Source organism: Dipodomys spectabilis, unplaced genomic scaffold (assembly GCF_019054845.1).
Source record: "Dipodomys spectabilis isolate Male_0828 unplaced genomic scaffold, ASM1905484v1 ptg000051l, whole genome shotgun sequence".
NCBI lineage: Eukaryota > Metazoa > Chordata > Mammalia > Rodentia > Heteromyidae > Dipodomys > Dipodomys spectabilis.
The window spans coordinates 18,891,191-18,910,102 of NW_024870728.1; the positions used below are offsets into that span (position 1 = coordinate 18,891,191).

Below are 18,912 nucleotides of genomic sequence, written 5' to 3' on the forward strand. Positions count from 1 at the left end.
TTGCTGCTCAGTCATATATCAATGTAAATTATGTGCATATCAGAAAAAAAGTAGAAGCCCATATGTTTATTTCCAATTTCACCAAAGCCTAAAGCTATATAACGTATTTGATTTCTGGCTTACCTGATGTTGTTTTAGCTATTAGTTTGCCTTAGTACTCTGATGAAATAAACCTGAACTAAGCTTTGGAAAGTAGGTAGCCTGAAGCAGGAATTTGTATCTGATTATTATGTAGGTAGTATGGTAAAAACTTAAAGTTATAAAGTATTCTTTAATAAATGAAGCCATAATTTTTATACTTGAAGTTATAATACTAAATTATGGGTACAGGGAACTAAGAATTATAACGTATTTTTCTGTCCTTCAAGTATTTAATAAGAGATCTCTGTAATAATAAATGTGTAACTGCTTAGGATTTCCAAATGTGACAATTTCTAAATGTAATCAACTAAGCCTTAACATATCAAAGTTGTCTGCATCTGTATTAGCTAATGGGAGAGGTATAATTTGCTTGAATTTTCTTCGTTCTATATTTCTATGTATGGACAAAACTATAGCGCTGACCCATACAAGATTTTGTCTTAATTATATTATGTAGTACTCATAAAAATTCAATTGCATATGTATTTGAAATATGGGATCTTTTAACAGTAATTAGCATATGATTTATGGCCTATAGTTCTGTGTGTGGGAGGGATGTAAAATAATGTTAAATACTTTTTACCATATTATAGAAATAAATTAACAAGGTCTTTTTTTTTTTTTGGTCGGTTATGGGGCTTGAACTCTGGCCCTGGACACTGTCCCTCAACTCTTCAGCTCAAGGCGAGCACTCTACCACTTGAGCCACAGTGCAACTTCCAGTTTCCTGGTGGTTTGTTAGAGATAAGAGTCTCTCAGACTCCTGCCCAGGCTGGCTTTGAACCATGATTCTCAGATCTCAGCCTTCTGAGTAGCTAGGATTACAGGTGTGAGCCACAGGCACCCAGCTTAACATGGTCTTATGTTTAGTTCTACATCATAAGAGAATCTTACAATATACCAATCCTATTACATATTTATGAGAATGTCATAGGAAACAATAGCATCTATTAATTTAATGTTGAAAAGAAGAGAAAAGAGAGCAGCCTTAAAAGTATTTCCATGAGTTGAGCTTATTTAGAACACATGAAGACAATCAAGTAGAAGGTAGAAGGCTCTTAGATTGAGAAATCAATACTAAGTTTAACCCTGGCCCATGTAACCCTCTGCAAGACTCAGTCACTATAAAGAAGCTGAGTGACACCAGTCACCTCAAAGCCTTTAGTCTTCCATAGGCTTCCACAGAAAACTCTCCCTGGAGCCATGACCATTGCAAAAGAGGTATTTTCTCTATTGTAACTCTCTAACCTTTGGAACAAGTCAGACATAAAGAAAATCTAATGTAGATGTGAGGACCAAGAAATCATCCATATTTCCTTGGTAGTAAGACCTTCTTTCAGCTCTAGACTATAAGAAATTCAGCCTCAATGTGGGTAAATTGGAACTTGGATAAGGAGCAAAGGGGTAGACCTTTAAGTGTTTCCCAAACCACAGTCCTTCGCTTGTAACTCAGGCCTCAGGCAAAATCCAGGGTTCTAACAGTGAGGGGGTTGTTGAACAATGCACCCTGGGTGTCTCACTCACTTGCCCCTAGCATAGATCACTTGACCTATAGCTTTTTTGAGTCAAGAAGATCAAAATGTTTCTGGAGACTTGACTCAAATGTTGGGGTGTCTACCTAGCAAGGACAAGCTCTGAGTTCAGACCTTAGTAGTAGCACCAGAAGAAGAAAGAAGAAAGAAGGAAGAACAAGAAGAAGAGGCAGCTTAAAGTATCAAGGCGCTGTTGATGACGAACAGTTTAGGGAGGGGAGGACATAAAAAGTGAGGAAGTACAAAAAGGTAAAAAGAGGAGCCACTTACTTCAAATCACAAAAATAAATAAAACAAAATGAAATAAAACACAGCACCTAAAACACAAAATGGTCTTTCAATCAAACTAATTGTGCAATAGCTGATTTGGAACAGGAACATAACTGATCACTCAAAAATACAGATGTCTATGGATGGAATCCAGCAATAGCATACGTGTATTTGCATTGAGTGTGTGTCTATTAAAATAGTTCTTCTGGGCTTGGAATGTAGAAGAATGCTTGGCTAGCATGCATGAAACCCTGGCTTTGATTCCTCAGTAACACATAAACAGAAAAGATCAGTAGTGGCACTGTGGCTCAAGTGGTAGAGTGCTAGCCTTGAGCACAGAGAAGCTAAGGGACTGAACCCAGGACAAGACCCAGAACCAGCAAAAAAAAAGAAATGCTATTTTTAAAAGTGTGTCATAATCTTAACCTATCCCTACAGGTTGGTTACCTTTAATAAACATAAAAATCTCCAATTTAATGATAAATTCTACTTTCCTATGAAATGTTTTTTTAAAGCTACTACACTGTAAATTACTCTCATTGCGGGAATTTTTGTAGTCACCAATTTCTAATCAAAAGACGATAGCTCCTCCAGATTGAGTTAAATACAATTACAGTCAGAATATTAAAAATCGTACAAAATGAGTCTTTTAAGGGCAAAAATGAGTTCTAGGGTGATTCACATCTGAAGTACCAAGGAGACACTTGGATTGTTAGATTCCTGGCTTTCAATTTAATGCCTTTAGTTTACAAATTAATTTGCAAATATATTTAATCTTGGTGACAGTCTAACAGTTGTGAATACAGAATATTTAAATCTACAAGTCTTCTGAGCCAGAGACTATATGCTTATAAATTTGCTCACTATCCTTTCTATGTCCTCCTGTGACGTATTTATTTGGGAAAGAAAGAAAGAAGGGAGGAAGGAAGGAAAGAAGGAAAGAAAGAAAGAAAGAAAAGAAAGAAAGAAAGAAAGAAAGAAAGAAAGAAAGAAAGAAAGAAAGAAAGAAAGAAAGAAAGAAAGAAAGAAAGAAAGAAAGAAAGAAAGAAAGAAAGGAAAGAAAGAAAGAAAGAAAGAAGGGAAGAAGGGAAGGAAAAAAGGAAGGAAGGAAGGAAGGAAGGAAGAAGGGAGGGAAGGAGGGAGGGGGCAGGGAGGGAGGGAAGGAGATAGAGAGAGAGAGAACATTCTGCCCTACATACTGCTTTTCAGCGTTATTCATTTATGGTACTGAGGTTTGAACTCAGGGCTTCACGTTTTCTAAGCAGGTATCACACCACCATCCCAATACTGCCTTTCAGCAATGAATTATTTATGTCAAAAAGAATACTTTATGGACCTTGAATCCAATTCTTTATGAGAAATATCTCCTGAGAGAGGTTTAATGTTAAATCAAAGGCAAAAGAACCATTGTAAACAGGTGAGGATTTTATCATTGTAACAGTTTATAGCCCATGAAAAATATAAGGAAATTCTGATTAATCCTCAACTAAATCCTTCTATTAAAATAGAAAGCTTTCAATGTAACCACTTTTTAAAAATGTCTTAGATTTGTAAGCCTAATCTTGTACGGTGATCACACAATCCTTTGAGGAAATCAAGAACTGTCGCCATTAAGTTCAGAAAAGTATGTGAATTACCAAGGTCAGAACATTAGAAAATATATAACAGAGGTTAGAATCCAGGTTTTCTTATTCCCTATCAACAGCATTTTTTCACTACACAGAAACAACCCTAATAATGAGCTCTGAACAGTTTCAGTACCAATTTTTTTTAAAGATTATGTCTTAAAATTCTATACTTTATGCTGGTTCACCATTGTACCCTTGGATGCCAGTTACCTTGAAAACCCTAGGACACCTTGAAACATTTGTCTCTAACCTATAAGGAAAACACAATTTTGTCTTCCAGGAAGGCACACTCTACAAATATTAGCCACATGCCAACATGCAAAGACAGCACAGGAAAACCTGCTAAGTGCATCACTGCTGCCGTCAAACCCATCCTCTCTCTGTGTCAAAGGGAAAGGAAAAGTGACCTCCAGAGACACTGAAAAATAATAAACCTGGCTTACAGGGAAATGCTCACGGATCTGACCACAGGGAGTCTTTCACAACCCGTTTACTATTGATGACTAGCTGTTACCATACTAACCTGTAGTGACTTTTCTTATTGTCCTTCCCTGGTAATAACCTTGTAACTACATTCTAATGATTTTATCATTTCCATTTAGAAAGAATAAATTTGGATGCATCTTCCATAGATAGCTGAGTTTTCACAAAGAAAACAGGAAAAGATATAGGTTCAGGACTAGTTGAACTGAAGTGGGCAATAATACATGTTCCCCTGAACTGTGTGTAGAATTTTAGTTCATTATATAAAGGTTCAAGGACTTTTTTGTGCCTGGAGCTCTTCCAGAATGCTAGCCAGTAAGGATGGAGTATGAGTAATAGATTTTACACCATGAATCTGTCATTCTTAGCTGTGCAATATGGTAGACTTAACATGGATCTGCAGCCATGAAATAGAGGAACTACAATCACAGTACCCAGCCACATAATGAAATCATTCTGTTGTAGTGGTTGATATGCAAAGCACTTATGAGATTAGGGAGAGTTGTAATCTCGGTCTGAGACTTGTAATTTCAGTCTTGTCTGCCATTTTAAGTAGTTATCTCATTTCTCTACTTCTGATGTCTAATACAGATTCGTTCACCCTTACTTGTCTACTTCAATGACAAGAAATACGTATTCCAAATGACCCATCTTTGAACAAGTAACTATAGGTAATGATGGCTTTCTTATCATTTATTCCTTCTGTGGTAATATACAAATGTTCTTGAGAAATTACCAGTATTAACTAAAACCAAATGTTCACTCTTACAGTTTATACCTAGTTACTATATATTAAACGATAGCTTAAGATATTCTCCTTATTGGATTTCTTGTTATAAGTAAACTGAATCAAAAAAAAAAAAAAGAGTTTTCATGTTTTTCTGAATTTACAATGGTACTTCTTTTTTTTTTTTTTTTGGTTGGTTGTGGGGCTTGGACTGTGGGCCTGAGCACTGTCTCTGTGCTCTTTAGCTCAAGGTGAGCACTCTACCACTTGAGCTATAGGGCTACTTCCAGTTTTCTGGTAGTTTCTCAGAGATAAGAGTTTCACAGACATTGCTGCCCAGGCTGGCTTTGAACTTTGATCCTCAGATCTCAGCCTCCTGAGTAGCTAGGATTATAGTAGTGAGCCACCAGCACCCAGTGAATGGTAGCTTCTTATATACTTGGGGAAAGTTTCTCAATGTGGAAGACTTAAGTTTTAACACATCAACAATTATATTCCCTTCTGGAATAATCTCTCTCTCCCCCCTCCCTCCTCTCTCTCTCTCTCTCTCTCTCTCTCTCTCTTTTTCCTCACTTGCTCTCTTCATCTCTCCACTACTCTGTCCACATATTTGACCATTTATTTAGTTGTGCTTCTGGTTATACACAGAGTACTTCTTGGATTTTTGTATGGTTAAATTCTAATCTCTTTCACATCTGAGACCTCTCCCTCTCATCTCTCTTGTATTCATATCCTTACTCTTATTCCTAAGAAGATACATTGATTAACACTGAAGGTATCAAGACTAAAATCCATGCCTGGAAATGTGGCTTACTTAGTGGTAGAGTGCTTGCCTAGCATCCATGAAGCCCTGAGTTCAATACCTCAATACCACATAAACAGAAAAAGCCAGAAGTGGAGCTGTGGCTCAAGTGGTAGGCTGTTAGCCTTAAGCAAAAATGTTCAGGGACAGTGCCCAGGCCCTGAGTTCAAGCCCCAGGATTGGCAAAAAGAAAGAAAGAAAGAAAGAAAGAAAGAAAGAAAGAAAGAAAGAAAGAAAGAAAGAAAGAAAGAAAGAAAGAAAGAAAGAAAGAAAGAAAGAAAGAAAGAAAGAAAGAAAGAAAGAAAGAAAGAAAGAAAGAAAGATGGGGGAGGGGGGAGGCTGGGAAGGGAGGTGAAGGGTAAACAAAGGAGGAGGCTGCAATGCTTGGTAAGAAATGTATGCATTATCCTGCCCATGTAATTGTAACCCCTCTGTACAGTATGTTCACAAATAAAATAAAATTAAATTAAAAGAAAGAAAGAAAGGAAGGAAGGAAGGAAGGAGAAAGACTAAAATCCATTGAATCCTGACTTAAGCAACCTAAATAATAGATGCTAGATGCTATACAGCACCAGAATGATTTTTAGTCAACACAGTAAATGTACAAAATACACACTCAAAATGACACACTCAGAATTATTCTAGTCATCCACACAGAGAGAGTTTTTTTTTCATATCAATATACAGCAAGAATTTTCACACTTCATGGTTTATAGTACCTACTATTAAAGAAACAGTATATTTAAAATTATTGTTATCACTTAAAATTTTACATTCAGTAATGACAATTTTCATTGACAAAGTTCCCATGGAGTCATTTCAGACTTCTTTGGTAACAAATATCTGAATAAAGTTATCGGAAAGGGCAAAAGTTTCTACAAAAATCATATTGTGATGGTGGACGAAGGAGAAAGAGCAAACCAATGTTCATCTCCTAGACTTGCTCCTCAGCTTAGATTCACAATGACAAACAGAATTATCAGCTACTATTTGACTATTTGTCTTATCTGAAAAGTGAAAACCATAAATTGGTACTTACACTAACCCCCGCCCCCCCCCCACACACAACTTTTTTGTTAACCTAAACCATGAGCAATAGTATCTAGGTACAGAGCTAGGATTCCTGTTTATTTTTAATATTTGTGTTCTAGAAGTGTAGTTTTAATGTGTCTGCAGGAACTGTGACTATACTTTAGGTTGACTACAAAATGCTCAGAGAAGAAAAAGATAAATATTTGCTAAATCAATAGGTTCTACAAGACAAATAATATATTAGCACTTTGGAACTATGTTCAAATCAGTATTTATCTTGCAAGCATCCCCTTTACTTCCCTGCTAACTGTGGCCTTCTCAATGCCATAAGAAACAAGGACTATGGGAATTACCTTCACAGAAAGGAGCCTGATCCCAGGTCTGGAAAATTTCGACTGCCGCTGCACAGCCACATTGGCCAGGCCGAAGCCATTCTTCAGGGTCTTCACTACTCTGCAAGCTGTCAAAATCCTCGTCATTTTGAAGATGAGATGTGACTAAAATTAAATGAAATCACATACAACTTGTGAGAATTTTTTGTTCCAAGATTTTCAAATTAACATGAAAGCAAAAAGTTACACAGAGGCAGAGCAGTCCGTGCTGAAAGCTGACTGCACAGCGATCTCCAAATTTCCATTCTTTCCACCATTAAATGTCCCCAGCAACAGCTCCTCCTCCTCTTAACCCCTCCTCCCAAGGTGATGTCCAAAGATGTTCATGAGCATGTCAGATACAAATTGCATCACATCAAATACTACCTACTCCTGCTGAAATAATGCTAGTTTTGTAGAAAGCCAGTTATCCTCAAAGGAATTGCTTATGCAGCTGAATAGAATGACCCAGGAATATCACTTACCTAAAGAACAGAACTTTCTAATAACAACATAGATCAAAAGTTTACACTTGTGTAATCGGTGATGCTTACTTGGCATGAAAAGAGATCTTTAAGCTTGGCCATTCTCTGACTGGCAAGATATTGGAAACCAAATAGACTATAAAGAACAGCAGGACAGATGTTTTCCTACAAACATGCTCTACTTCATCTTCATCATTTGGGGGTTAATATTATATTCTTACTATTATATACAAGGTATTATATATTGTAATCTTAATTATTATATGTTATATTCTTAAAATTAAATTGTTCTGTCTTCAAAAGAATAAAACTGTCCCTAAGATCAAATAAAACTGGAGATCAATAGAAAACCCACCGATTGGGAGAAGATCTTCACTAGCCATACAACGGACAAGGGTCTCATATCTAAAATATACCTGGAACTCAAAAAATTAATTCCCCCAACAACAAATTCTCAAAGAAACAACTGCTCAATAAATAAGTGGGCTAAAGACTTAAAGAGAAACTTCTCTGAAGAGGAATTAAGAATGGCCAATAGACACATGAAGGAATGCTCAACCTCCCTAGCCATAAAAGAAATGCAAATCAAAACAGCATTGAGATACCACCTCACCCCAGTTAGAATGGCTATAATCAATAACCCTAATAACACCAGATGCTGGAGGGGATGTGGCCAGAAGAGAAACTTACTGCATTGTTGGTGGGAGTGTAAACTTGTTCAACCACTTTGGAAAGTAGTATGGAGGTTCCTCAAAAGACTCCACACAGAGCTCCCCTATGTCCCAGCAATCCCACTTTTGAGCATTTACCCAAATGATCACAAACAAGACCATACTAAAACTACCAGCACAACTATACCATAGTTAAGCTATGGAACCAAGCCAGATGCCCCTCAGTAGATGAATAGATCAAGAAAATGTGGTATATATACACAACGGAATTCTGTGCCTCCATCAGAAAGAATGACATTGCCCCATTTGTTAAGAAATGGAAAGACTTGGAAAAAAATTATATTAAATGAAAAATTATATTAAATTATATTAAATATTATTATAAATAATATTAAATGCCCAAAGAAACATAGGTCTCATGGTTTCCCTTATTTACAATAACTAGCATATGTCTGAGGCAAGCAGAAAAGGTTAGATAAGATGATGTTAAGCGAAATGAAGCCCAAGATAAGGACACAAGTGTTTTTTTTCTTTCTTGCTATTGCTTCTAATGTATTTGTAAGATACCACATAATTTTTTTTGTTGCTTTGTATGTCCCTCCTCCACAGTATAACCCCTGTTTTTATTGTATTTGATGTCGGTATAATTTGGGAAGGAGAAGGGGAAAAAATTTGTTTAAATAGGGATACAGGTTAACCCATTGCCAACAATGAGATGTACAAGACACTATGTCAAAAAGAACTATACAATTTAGGTAACGGGGGCACATAGTGTAGTTGTAAAGATGGGAGGGAAGGGATGGTAGGGGAAAAACAAAGGAGGAGTCAACAATGCTTGTTAAGAAATGTACTCATTACCTTGCTCATGTAATTGTAACCCCTCTGTACAGTATTTCCACAATAAAAAACTTATTTTCAAAAAAACAAAAACAAAAACAAAACTGGAACAAAGCAAAGTACAACCAGAACAAAAGAACCAAATATATTCTACTCAAGTCATTTAAATTTTTAAGAAGTATGTGAAATGGTTGATAAACATGGAAAAATAGAATAATGAAGTTTGTTGAGGTTGGTTTGGAAAGGGATGAAAATGCGAGAAAACGACGGAGCTACCGAGTCTGACCAACATGTGGAACTTCCTTCCCAACAATTTATGCTAATAAACATGTGGAGAGAAAATATTTTTCAATTCTTAAAATATCACATTTCAACCAAAGTAAAATGTGGCTCAAACCTTCAATCACATGTTTAATACAGCAAAGATTCTTATCAGTTGATAAAACCTCTCCCTTAAGGGGCCTATGAGGAATGCAAAGCATTGCTACATTGTCTTTGAGGTTGGAAAGAAGTCTGGTTGTCAGTGGCTCATGCCTGTAATCCTAGCTACTTGAGAGGCTGAGATTTAAGGATCAAAATTCAAAGCCTGCCCCTGCAGAAAAGTCCCTGTGAGACTCTTACCTCCAATTAACCACTCAAAAACCGGAAGTGGCACTGTGGCTCAAGTGATAGAGCACTAGCCTTGACAAAGAGGCTCAGGAACAGCACCCACGAACAACCAAAACAAAAAAGATATCTAAGAAATAAAGAAATAGAAGCTTTTCACTAGGACTTCCCATCATGGGAAAGAAGATTCAGAGTGACACAGAGCTTGTAAATTTTGCTGACAGAAAAAATGCTGGGATGATGGGTGGGGATGAATGGTTTAAAAAATAAAGGCATAAAGCAGAATAAAAATTAAGCTAAATATGTCATATGTAACATATTAATGTATAAATATCCTAGTTTAAACTACTTCATGACATCATAAAGAATTGAACAAAATAACCTCCTACTAGTTAACGTAAGTTCATAATAAAAACAAGCATCATGAGAATATACCAAAGGAAATGGGAAAATAAATTAAGAGATGTAATTGCTTGTACATGTTGACTACACAAACCCTAAAATGAGATTAATGTTCCATTGAAAAGATTCAATGTCTTGGAGAACACAAAGTAGTACAGGTAGATGGGGTAGGAAAAAAATGGTGGTTTTAAAATATTGCATGACCAGCTCAGAAATAAGAAATCATATATACACATAAAATGTCACATATATTATCTATCTCTCATACATACAGAGATATGGCTACATAGAAACATATATGACAAAGAGAGAAAGACAGCCTGATAGAACCTAGATACAGGAAACAGGATGGGGAACATGATATCATGTCCCAGAAGACTTTGTGCCTTATCACAGACAGCCTACATCATAGTCTTCATGATAATCAATTCATTACTTTGAAAAAGAAATATGGATGAAATGTATGCAAAGGCGGGGGGAGTGATAGAATATGAATTAGAGAGCTAGTCCTGGTGGTACATGACTATCATCCCAGTTATAGAAGAGATATGGGCAGGAAGATAACCTTAGGAGGCCAGTCTGTGCAGTACTAGATTCTATCTGAGATTCTATCTGGTTCTGTCTGAGATTCTATAAGCGATTCTCTCTGAAAAATAACTAAAGAGGAAAGGCTGGAGGTGTTGTATGTAGTCCAGTAGTAAATACCTAGCAGTCATCACATCCTGAGTTCAAATCCCAGTACACAGAAAGTAAGCACAAGAAAGAAATGCTGACTATAATATACAAAAAAATATATATATACATATATACATATGTATATATACAAACATATGGACACTATATATCCCTGTATTTTCTCTTCTTTGTTGGCTTTTAGTTAACTATTAAAAGTTGGCATACTAAGACAGACTATGCAAAAGTCTTCATCACCATTTAAAACATGATAAGTTGAACTTCGTTTTCCAGAGATGTCAATGAGTCTGATATCAAATCCTGTAATGTCAAGGGCAAAAGGGACAGAGGCCTATGAATTGTGACAGTGACAGCTTTTATCAGTGATGAGTCTGGTATTCTGATCAAGAGCCATTTTCCCAGTTACCATAATAATACGGGAGAAGAGACAGAACATGAGGAAAGCTTAGTTAAATATCCTGAATTAGAGACAGAAAATCCATCCAATGTGATCCCACAGTCACTTTGGAGACTGGAAAGGCCAATAAGTAAAACATTGAATGGATTCAGAATTGAATATTTATATACACTGAAAGTTATAACCAAACTGAAAAAGCAAAACAAAACACACACAAAAAATCCTTGAATGAGGGAGCGCAGATTATGTTAGGAGAGATCAAAAGGGGCAAGTAGGCTGTAATTTGGGAATTTATATTTGTAAGAAACATTAAAGTCAGGGGCTGGGAAGGTGGCTCAGTGGTAGAGCGCTTGCCTTGCATGCATGATGCCCTGGGTTCGATTCCTCAGCACCACATAAGCAAAAAGAAAAAAGCCGGAAGTGACGCTGTGGCTCAAGTGGTAGAGCGCTAGCCTTGAGCTGAAGAGCTGAGGGACAGTGCCCAGGCCCAGAGTTCAGGCCCCACAACTGGACCCAAAAAAAAAAAAAAAAATTAAAGTCAGACAAGGAAAAATTTAGTAAAAATGTTATACTTTATGAAAGACATTTTCCCCAGCATCTTAAAGAGGTTTTTGGGTTTTTTTTTCTTCCAGTTTAGAAGAGTTTCTTCCTGTGACCACATGTGTATGGAATCTCATGGGCTATGTACATGCACTTGAGCAGGAGAACAGGCAAACAGGCCCAAACCGCACTTGATAACATTCCCTTCATGGGTCAGGAGTTTAAGGATGCTCAACTTATCCATAAATCACTGGCTCAAAGAAGTAAAGTGTTTCATGTGGCTCTAGTACTCTTTTCTATTGGTCCATGTGCCACCATTGTCACTGTTGACAGTTCTCAGCTATTTTCTTCTGGACAATCCCATGCAGAAAAGTAAAAAAAAAAAAAAAAGCTTTTCTCAAATTTGATTCAGCAAGAACATTTTTGTGCCTTCTTATTTAATGCTGACAAAGCATTTTATTTCTTCCATAAGTTGGAAGTGACTTGCTGAGTGTGCATAGAATCTGTTGTCTCTCTCGATTTCTTTTTACACACACACGTAGCTTGAATGAAAAACATAGTTGAGAGAATCAAAGTGAAATATTCTAAACTAATATCATTTCTTAAAAAGATGAGTCTTCCAGCTGGGCACCAGTGGCTCATGGCTATAATTCTCGCTACTCAGGAGGCTGAGATCTGAGGATCACGGTTCAAAGCCAGCCCAGGCAGGAAAGTCCATATGACTCTCATTTCCAATGAACCACCAGAAAACTGGAAATGGCACTATGATTCAAGAGGTAGAGTGCCAGCCTTGAGCTGAAGAGCTGAGGGACAGTGCTCAGGCCCAGAGTTCAAGCCCCATGACCAACACACACACACACAAAAGATGAGTTTTCCAAAGCCACATTCAGACATTTTTTTCATTTGCAATTCTACTTTGATATTGAAAATAGTAACAAAACAAATACTAAATCATATTTCTTTTTATTTACTATTTCAAGATACATGGATACAGATCAACAGATGATAGCTTACCCAACGATAGTAACATTTGTTAAGACATGAGTGTATTTTCTTCTAGAATTTGTCTTTTAAAAATATAATCAACTTGCATGATGCTTTTCTGAGATGCATTATACTAAAAGTAAGTTTAATGTTGTTACAAAGTTATTTTCAAATCTTCCAAATAGCTACAAGAAAGTCTATTCTCATTGCTCCTATTACAATGTACATTAGTATAGTCAGTTTTGATAATGACAGATTTCTTCCAAAAAAGAAAGAAGTAGCCATCTACATATGAATTGCCACATATTCTTTTCCCTTTCAGTCTCTACTCACTAGTATTTCACATTCTTTTTTATTTCATTTTCTCAGGTGCAATAAATGGTATACTGTCTTCGTTTGAAGGTTAACATACAGGTGTGGTTGAACACTTCTATATGCTTTTATTCTATGCCATTCCTTTATCTCAATTGCTGTTTCCATGTTATTTGTTCTCATGGGACTCCATTTATGATATTGATTTTTTAAAAACACAACTTTTTGAAAGACACATAATGCAATATTGATTGCCAGCCTAAATATGTACCGAACTCAAATATCTTCTTGATTTGAATAGGTCAGAGGGAGAGAAGGCTTGCTACCTGTAGAAAAAAAATCAGAAAAGCCAATACTGGGGGTAGGAAAAGTCCTCAGTTTGTGAATAAAGAGAAAACAATGTTGTAGATAATTCCTTTGTCCAAGAGACAGAAATGGCCAACTAACTGCTTTCTCAGAGTGTGACTTGCTAAGTAATGAATCTCAAACAACTCTGAAAGTAAGCATCAGTCAAAAAGCCTTTAATATAATAAGTATGCAAGAAATTCTTCTTAAAAATGAAGAAATAAATGAATTACTGTGTGCAGAATTCTTTCTTGTTTAGAGATATTACTTAAGCAGAAACAAAATTATCTCAGAAGAACATGAGGAAATAAAGACACAATAATCAGAAGAGTCTTGCCCAGTAAAACTTATAAAGATCTATTTTATTTTGTTTATTTTATTTTTTTATTTTTTTGCCGGTCATGGGATCTGAACTCTGGGCCTGGGCGCTGTCCCTCAGCTCTTCAGCTCAAGGCTAGCGCTCTACCACTTGAGCCACAGTGCCACTTCCGGCTTTTTCTGCTTATGTGGTGCTGTGGAATCTAACATGGCCTCATGCATACAAGGCAAGCACTCTACCACTGAGCCACCTTCCCATTCCCATTATCTAAAGGTCTATTTTGAAGATATAAATTTAAAGTAAAATTCAAGATATGACTGAAGGGCAAAAGAGAATTAATAAAAAAAAATTCAATAGCTTTCTGAAAATGTTCTGGTATTTTGTGTTTGAGCATGGAGGTATGAAAATAGAATATAGAAGGTACCCAAGATACCATATCAAGAAAGGATATGAATAAAGAAGTTTATTCTTTGAAAGAAACTGATGTGATTCCACCCACATAAAAGACACATGCTTTTTCCACTCACACAAACAAGGTAGGGCAAACTTGTTGAAGGGTTCCTCAAGTTTAGTTTAAAAAAAAAAAGATATAGTGTTAATACTTTACTAATATGTCAGCCATTGACAATGACAGTAGAGAGATTTTACATTAGAGGATGGAGTTTTTAAATAACCAGTGTCATTGGAAACTCAATCAAGTAAGACATGTTCATTAAGATCCAACTGGCATTTTGAGGGATAGAACTGAGAAGCCAATTATGATGGATGTGCTTTTCAATCCAACATTTCATAACATAAACGTTGAGGTGATACCAAAAAAAAGATGAAAAATGAACCAGGAAAAGAGACCTTGTAAAACTGGTTTCACACAATAAAAATCCAAGGCATATGTAATTTATATCCTAAGATAATAAAAAAGCAATCGTTTGTAAGAACCCAGGTGTTTGAAAATACCTTAAAGAGAAATGTTAGTCACTACATGCATTCTGTGTGCTATATTTATAACAAGCTTATCTTCTCAGACTAATGTTTGCCTTAAAAATCAAATTACTACTAGATGAAGTAGATACAATCTACTACATCACTGATATATTCTTGACTGACACTAGGTCTGTGCACACATGCTATAAGTATGTGTGCAAATACGTTATTGTAAAGATATAAGAGGACAGAGTGAATCAGCCAACAGATTAACAAAGCTTGTCAAGTATTTGTAGAATAAGAACAGTAGGCAATTTCTTATGAAGTTGATTCAGAATGCAAAGTGACCTTGGGAAATTAAAGACTTGTACAAACACAAATACACTAAAGTGAAAACAAAGGGGGCCCAAGGGTAAATTAGTCCAAAAAAAAGGGAAGGAAAACAAGCTACAAATACAGTTTGTAAGACTGAGTGCAGAAATGTGTCACACTGTATATGTAGCAGTCACAGACAGCAAAAGGCCCTAAATGAGCCATAACCAATCACAGTTACAAATGCCATATACATAAAGTATAACTTAAGAGTTTGATATAAGAAAAGGAATAGGAAAAAAGTACTAATAACTAAAGGTAAATGTTAGTTTTTTTTTTTTTTTTTTTTTGGGGGGGGGGTCGGTCGTGGGGCCTGAACGCTGGGCCTGGGCGCTGTCCCTCAGCTCTTCAGCTCAAGGCTAGCGCTCTACCACTTGTGCCACAGCGCCACTTCCAGCTTTTTCTTTTTGCTTATGTGGTGCTGAGGAATCGAACCCAGGGTCTCAGGCACGCAAGGCAAGCGCTCTACCAGTGAGCCACCTTCCCAGCCCCCTGTTAGTTTTTATTTTATCTATAAGATAAATATTAAGTATCATGTAGAATTCATTTATAATCAAAGTGTTCCAATATTATCTAAAGTTAAAAAATAATAGAAAAGATCCTACAATAGAGGTTCAAATTTTAGGATTTATAATCCTAATAGATTGTCTTTAGCTACAACAGATAAATTATGTACAGACAAAAGTATATAAAAAGAGATTAGAAAGAGGTAAGCATATACAACCCTTACTATTATGACAGTAAGTGCCAATAGGTATTTCAATAAAATCATTTCAGTGGGTCCATTGACAATAAATCTGATCTTGACTGAAGGTTAAGGTCATTTGTTGATACTCCCAAGTTGTAGAATAAGAACAGTAGGCAATTTCTTATGAAGTTGATTCAGAATGCAAAGTGACCTTGGGAAATTAAAGACTTGTACAAACACAAATACACTAAAGTGAAAACAAAGTTATTGGCATGGCTTATTTGTTAATCTAAAGCAATTACTGGCTACAGCTAAAGCTATTACTTATTTTATAGATAATAATAATGAGTCCCAGTGATGTAAGCGGCTTGCCCAAGAACACAGCTGACAAGTGACAAAGCTAAGACCAGAACTCAGCACTTAGCCTATCCCAACATGCTAATTTTATCTGGCAAAACAGAGGCAATGGCATGGAATGACGGGAAAAGTGGGCTGGAGTTTGACAGGAGGAATAAATGACTGTAGAGAATGCAAAAGCCAAATTTCAGATGCTCAGAAGTACTTATGGTTATCTTGTGGATATGTGGATATGGCAACTTCAAGGGAAAGAAAAAAATCAAAGAATGGGAAAGGAAGTAACCGTAATGTCTCTGGCTTATTGGCTTATTGTCCTGTTTACAATAAAAATAATATAGAAATTTAAAAGGTAATATGAAATAAAACTAATGTTTTTCTGTAATCCACTTAGAACAATTAGCATGGGGGCCACACTTCTAACTGGTTAATTGATTTGACTAGATTTAATAAAATTAGCAAAGGATATCTCTTATTTTTCCATCTTCTAATCTTATTTCTTGTTGTTCCTTGTTCCATAGCCATAGAATTTAGGTAATTTAATGCAGGTGAATTTTGTTATTATGCAGAGACAAAAATCTAGAATCACTGGAAGAAGAAACAATCATAGAAGTATTTATTGAGAAACTTCTGTACATCAGACACTATATGGCAGGAAACAGGAATGTTTTCTCCTGAATAATGCTATAGGAGTGTGAAATATTTTAAATGTCTTACAAAGTTTACAAATGTTTTTCAGTGTTTTAACATTCTCATCAGGCAGCATTCAAATTATATTAATAGTCTTATGTAGCTGGAAATAATCTTCCAATTTATTTTTCCAGATTATTTTGTTTGTATGAAAAAAATAGATATCTAAGATAATGACTATTCTTTAGTTACTTGATACTAGGTAATGCTTTAGTAAAAAAAAAAAATCAATGAAGCAACATGAGTTCTGAACAGTTATTTTATCTCAAATACAAATAATTTTATAAATGATGAAACAGCTAGAAGGGAACCTAACCACTGCACAAAGTAAACTTACCTTCAAAGCTTTGTCTTCAACCTGCTTACAACACAAATCTTACAAAGTAGAATGACTAAACAATGAGCTAAGCATTTCACTCTCAGTAGTGAAATATTTCACTACTGAGAGTGAAATTTCTGAGAAAACAGGAGAGAAAAAACCTCAGCAGCAGCCAAAAAAGGAAAAAAAACTACCTTATAATGTGCTGAACAGAACAAACTGCTCTGATGAACTTGTTTTCTGAACTGTCAAGAGCAAACACGAAGGATTTTGCAAGGTTCTAAAGAGCAGCGGTTGCTGTGAGGAAGCCAGGTAACCCAGGTCATACACCAGGACACTACTGGACCTGCTTTAAATTAAACATAGCTGATGATGGCAGAGAAGCCTATTGTGCAATGATCTTGAATGTGTCAACTTCATGGAATAGGGACAACAGTTTAGAATGATGTAGGGGACTTTAAAAAAAAAATAGGTCACCTACGTCCATTGTACTCCACACCCACTTTTATAGGACACTTGCTATATATTAAAACTGATTCTTTCCATGGTTTCCTGCTTTCAGAGGAAGCTGAATGTCATCCTCAAGGAGACTGGACAAATGCTTCTGCAACATTAAGCTCCATCTTCCTAAAAGTTTTATTACAACAACTCTCCATAAACGGACCACACAGCTATCTCTTCCTCCAAACTTGTAGATTTCTGAATGGAGTAGTTGTCAAGCAGATGTCACAGTTTTTATTTTATATAGGCTAAAATACTTTGGAGAAAATTAATGTTCTGGAGATGAAAAGGAGCATGATGGAGAAGAAGAGCTAGAAGAGGAAGAAGCCAACATTGTATCCTTGAATTCTACATACTTCTAAAGATTAGACAAAGTGCCTCCTTGGATCTCAGCTCCTGCCATGCCTTTGAACACTGAAGGATTAGATGTTTTATTCTGGTATTGTTGGTGTGATGCCACTTCTTTTATTGCCTTTAAGCAGCAGCTCAAAGGAATTGCCATTCACCAAAGCAGTTATGAATGCAATGCAACTTGATCAATATTGACGCTATTCATATATAAGTTATACTTGCCTCATCAAGGTCATTCTAAGATGTTGCAAAAAGAAAAAGGCACATTGTAGTTAACGGATCTTGGTTTGGGGAAGTGATTATTTCAAGACAACATTCTTGGAAACTTTATGAACTAGAAAAGCAAAAGAAATTTGGAAATTAAAACCTGTGATGGCATTTCAAAAAAATGTTTTTAATTACCTAAGATTAAATGTTGTAATACAAACAAGCCAATGAAAGAATAATTAGATATACTGTAAAATGTAAGATGAGAAAAAAATAAAATAAAATAGCAAGTATCATTAGTACTCTGGATGATAAACTAATATGTACCTTGGGAATAAAAAGGCTTTTCTAGTTCAAATAGAATTCATCCTGAAGGTGAACAAATGCTTTAAATTTCTATTCTGACCTGCCCTCTCAAAAAAAAAAGAAAAATCGCTTGCCCATTAAATGTCTTTCTACTGCTGGTTAGCAAGGTTAATTAGTACAGGGTTAATCAGTACTTCTCTTCTTATAACCCATACTTATTCAAAACCATAAAGATGCCATACTTTCAAGGACAAGTCCTGTAATTTGTGAATACAAAATCTCAGGTATAATATACTATTGCTCTGACTGCAATAAGACTCTCTCAAAAATACATCCACCTATTCTCCAAATCTTCAATACATATAACTGTACATTCTGTAAATAAAGTTATCAGTTGGTAGCATTGATGACAAAAGTGCTTTGTAAACGTGACAAAAGTGCTTTTTAAATGCCTGGTTTTCTTATCATTTTTGTATTTTCCCACTAACATAATAAACTTAGAAAACTTCCCATCTAATGAAACTTACTGATATGGTCAATGGTCTTTAGGAGTATACTTTTAATTTGCAAGTAAATCAGTGTCCACTAATTATCATTCTTTGAAAACACTGTGAAAAGAATTTTTA

General features: G+C 35.8%; 1 protein-coding gene across 1 annotated transcript in view; it reads right to left on the reverse strand.

Moving 5' to 3' along the window:
• The window catches only part of Cps1 (carbamoyl-phosphate synthase 1), a 108,971-nt gene extending 101,871 nt beyond the window's left edge, over positions 1 to 7,100 (reverse strand). Inside the window, 1 exon segment of the mRNA XM_042679131.1 lies at positions 6,969 to 7,100. Coding sequence (XP_042535065.1) covers positions 6,969 to 7,094 — 126 coding nt within the window. The 5' untranslated portion in view covers positions 7,095 to 7,100.
• Between the last annotated feature and the right edge of the window lie 11,812 nt (positions 7,101 to 18,912).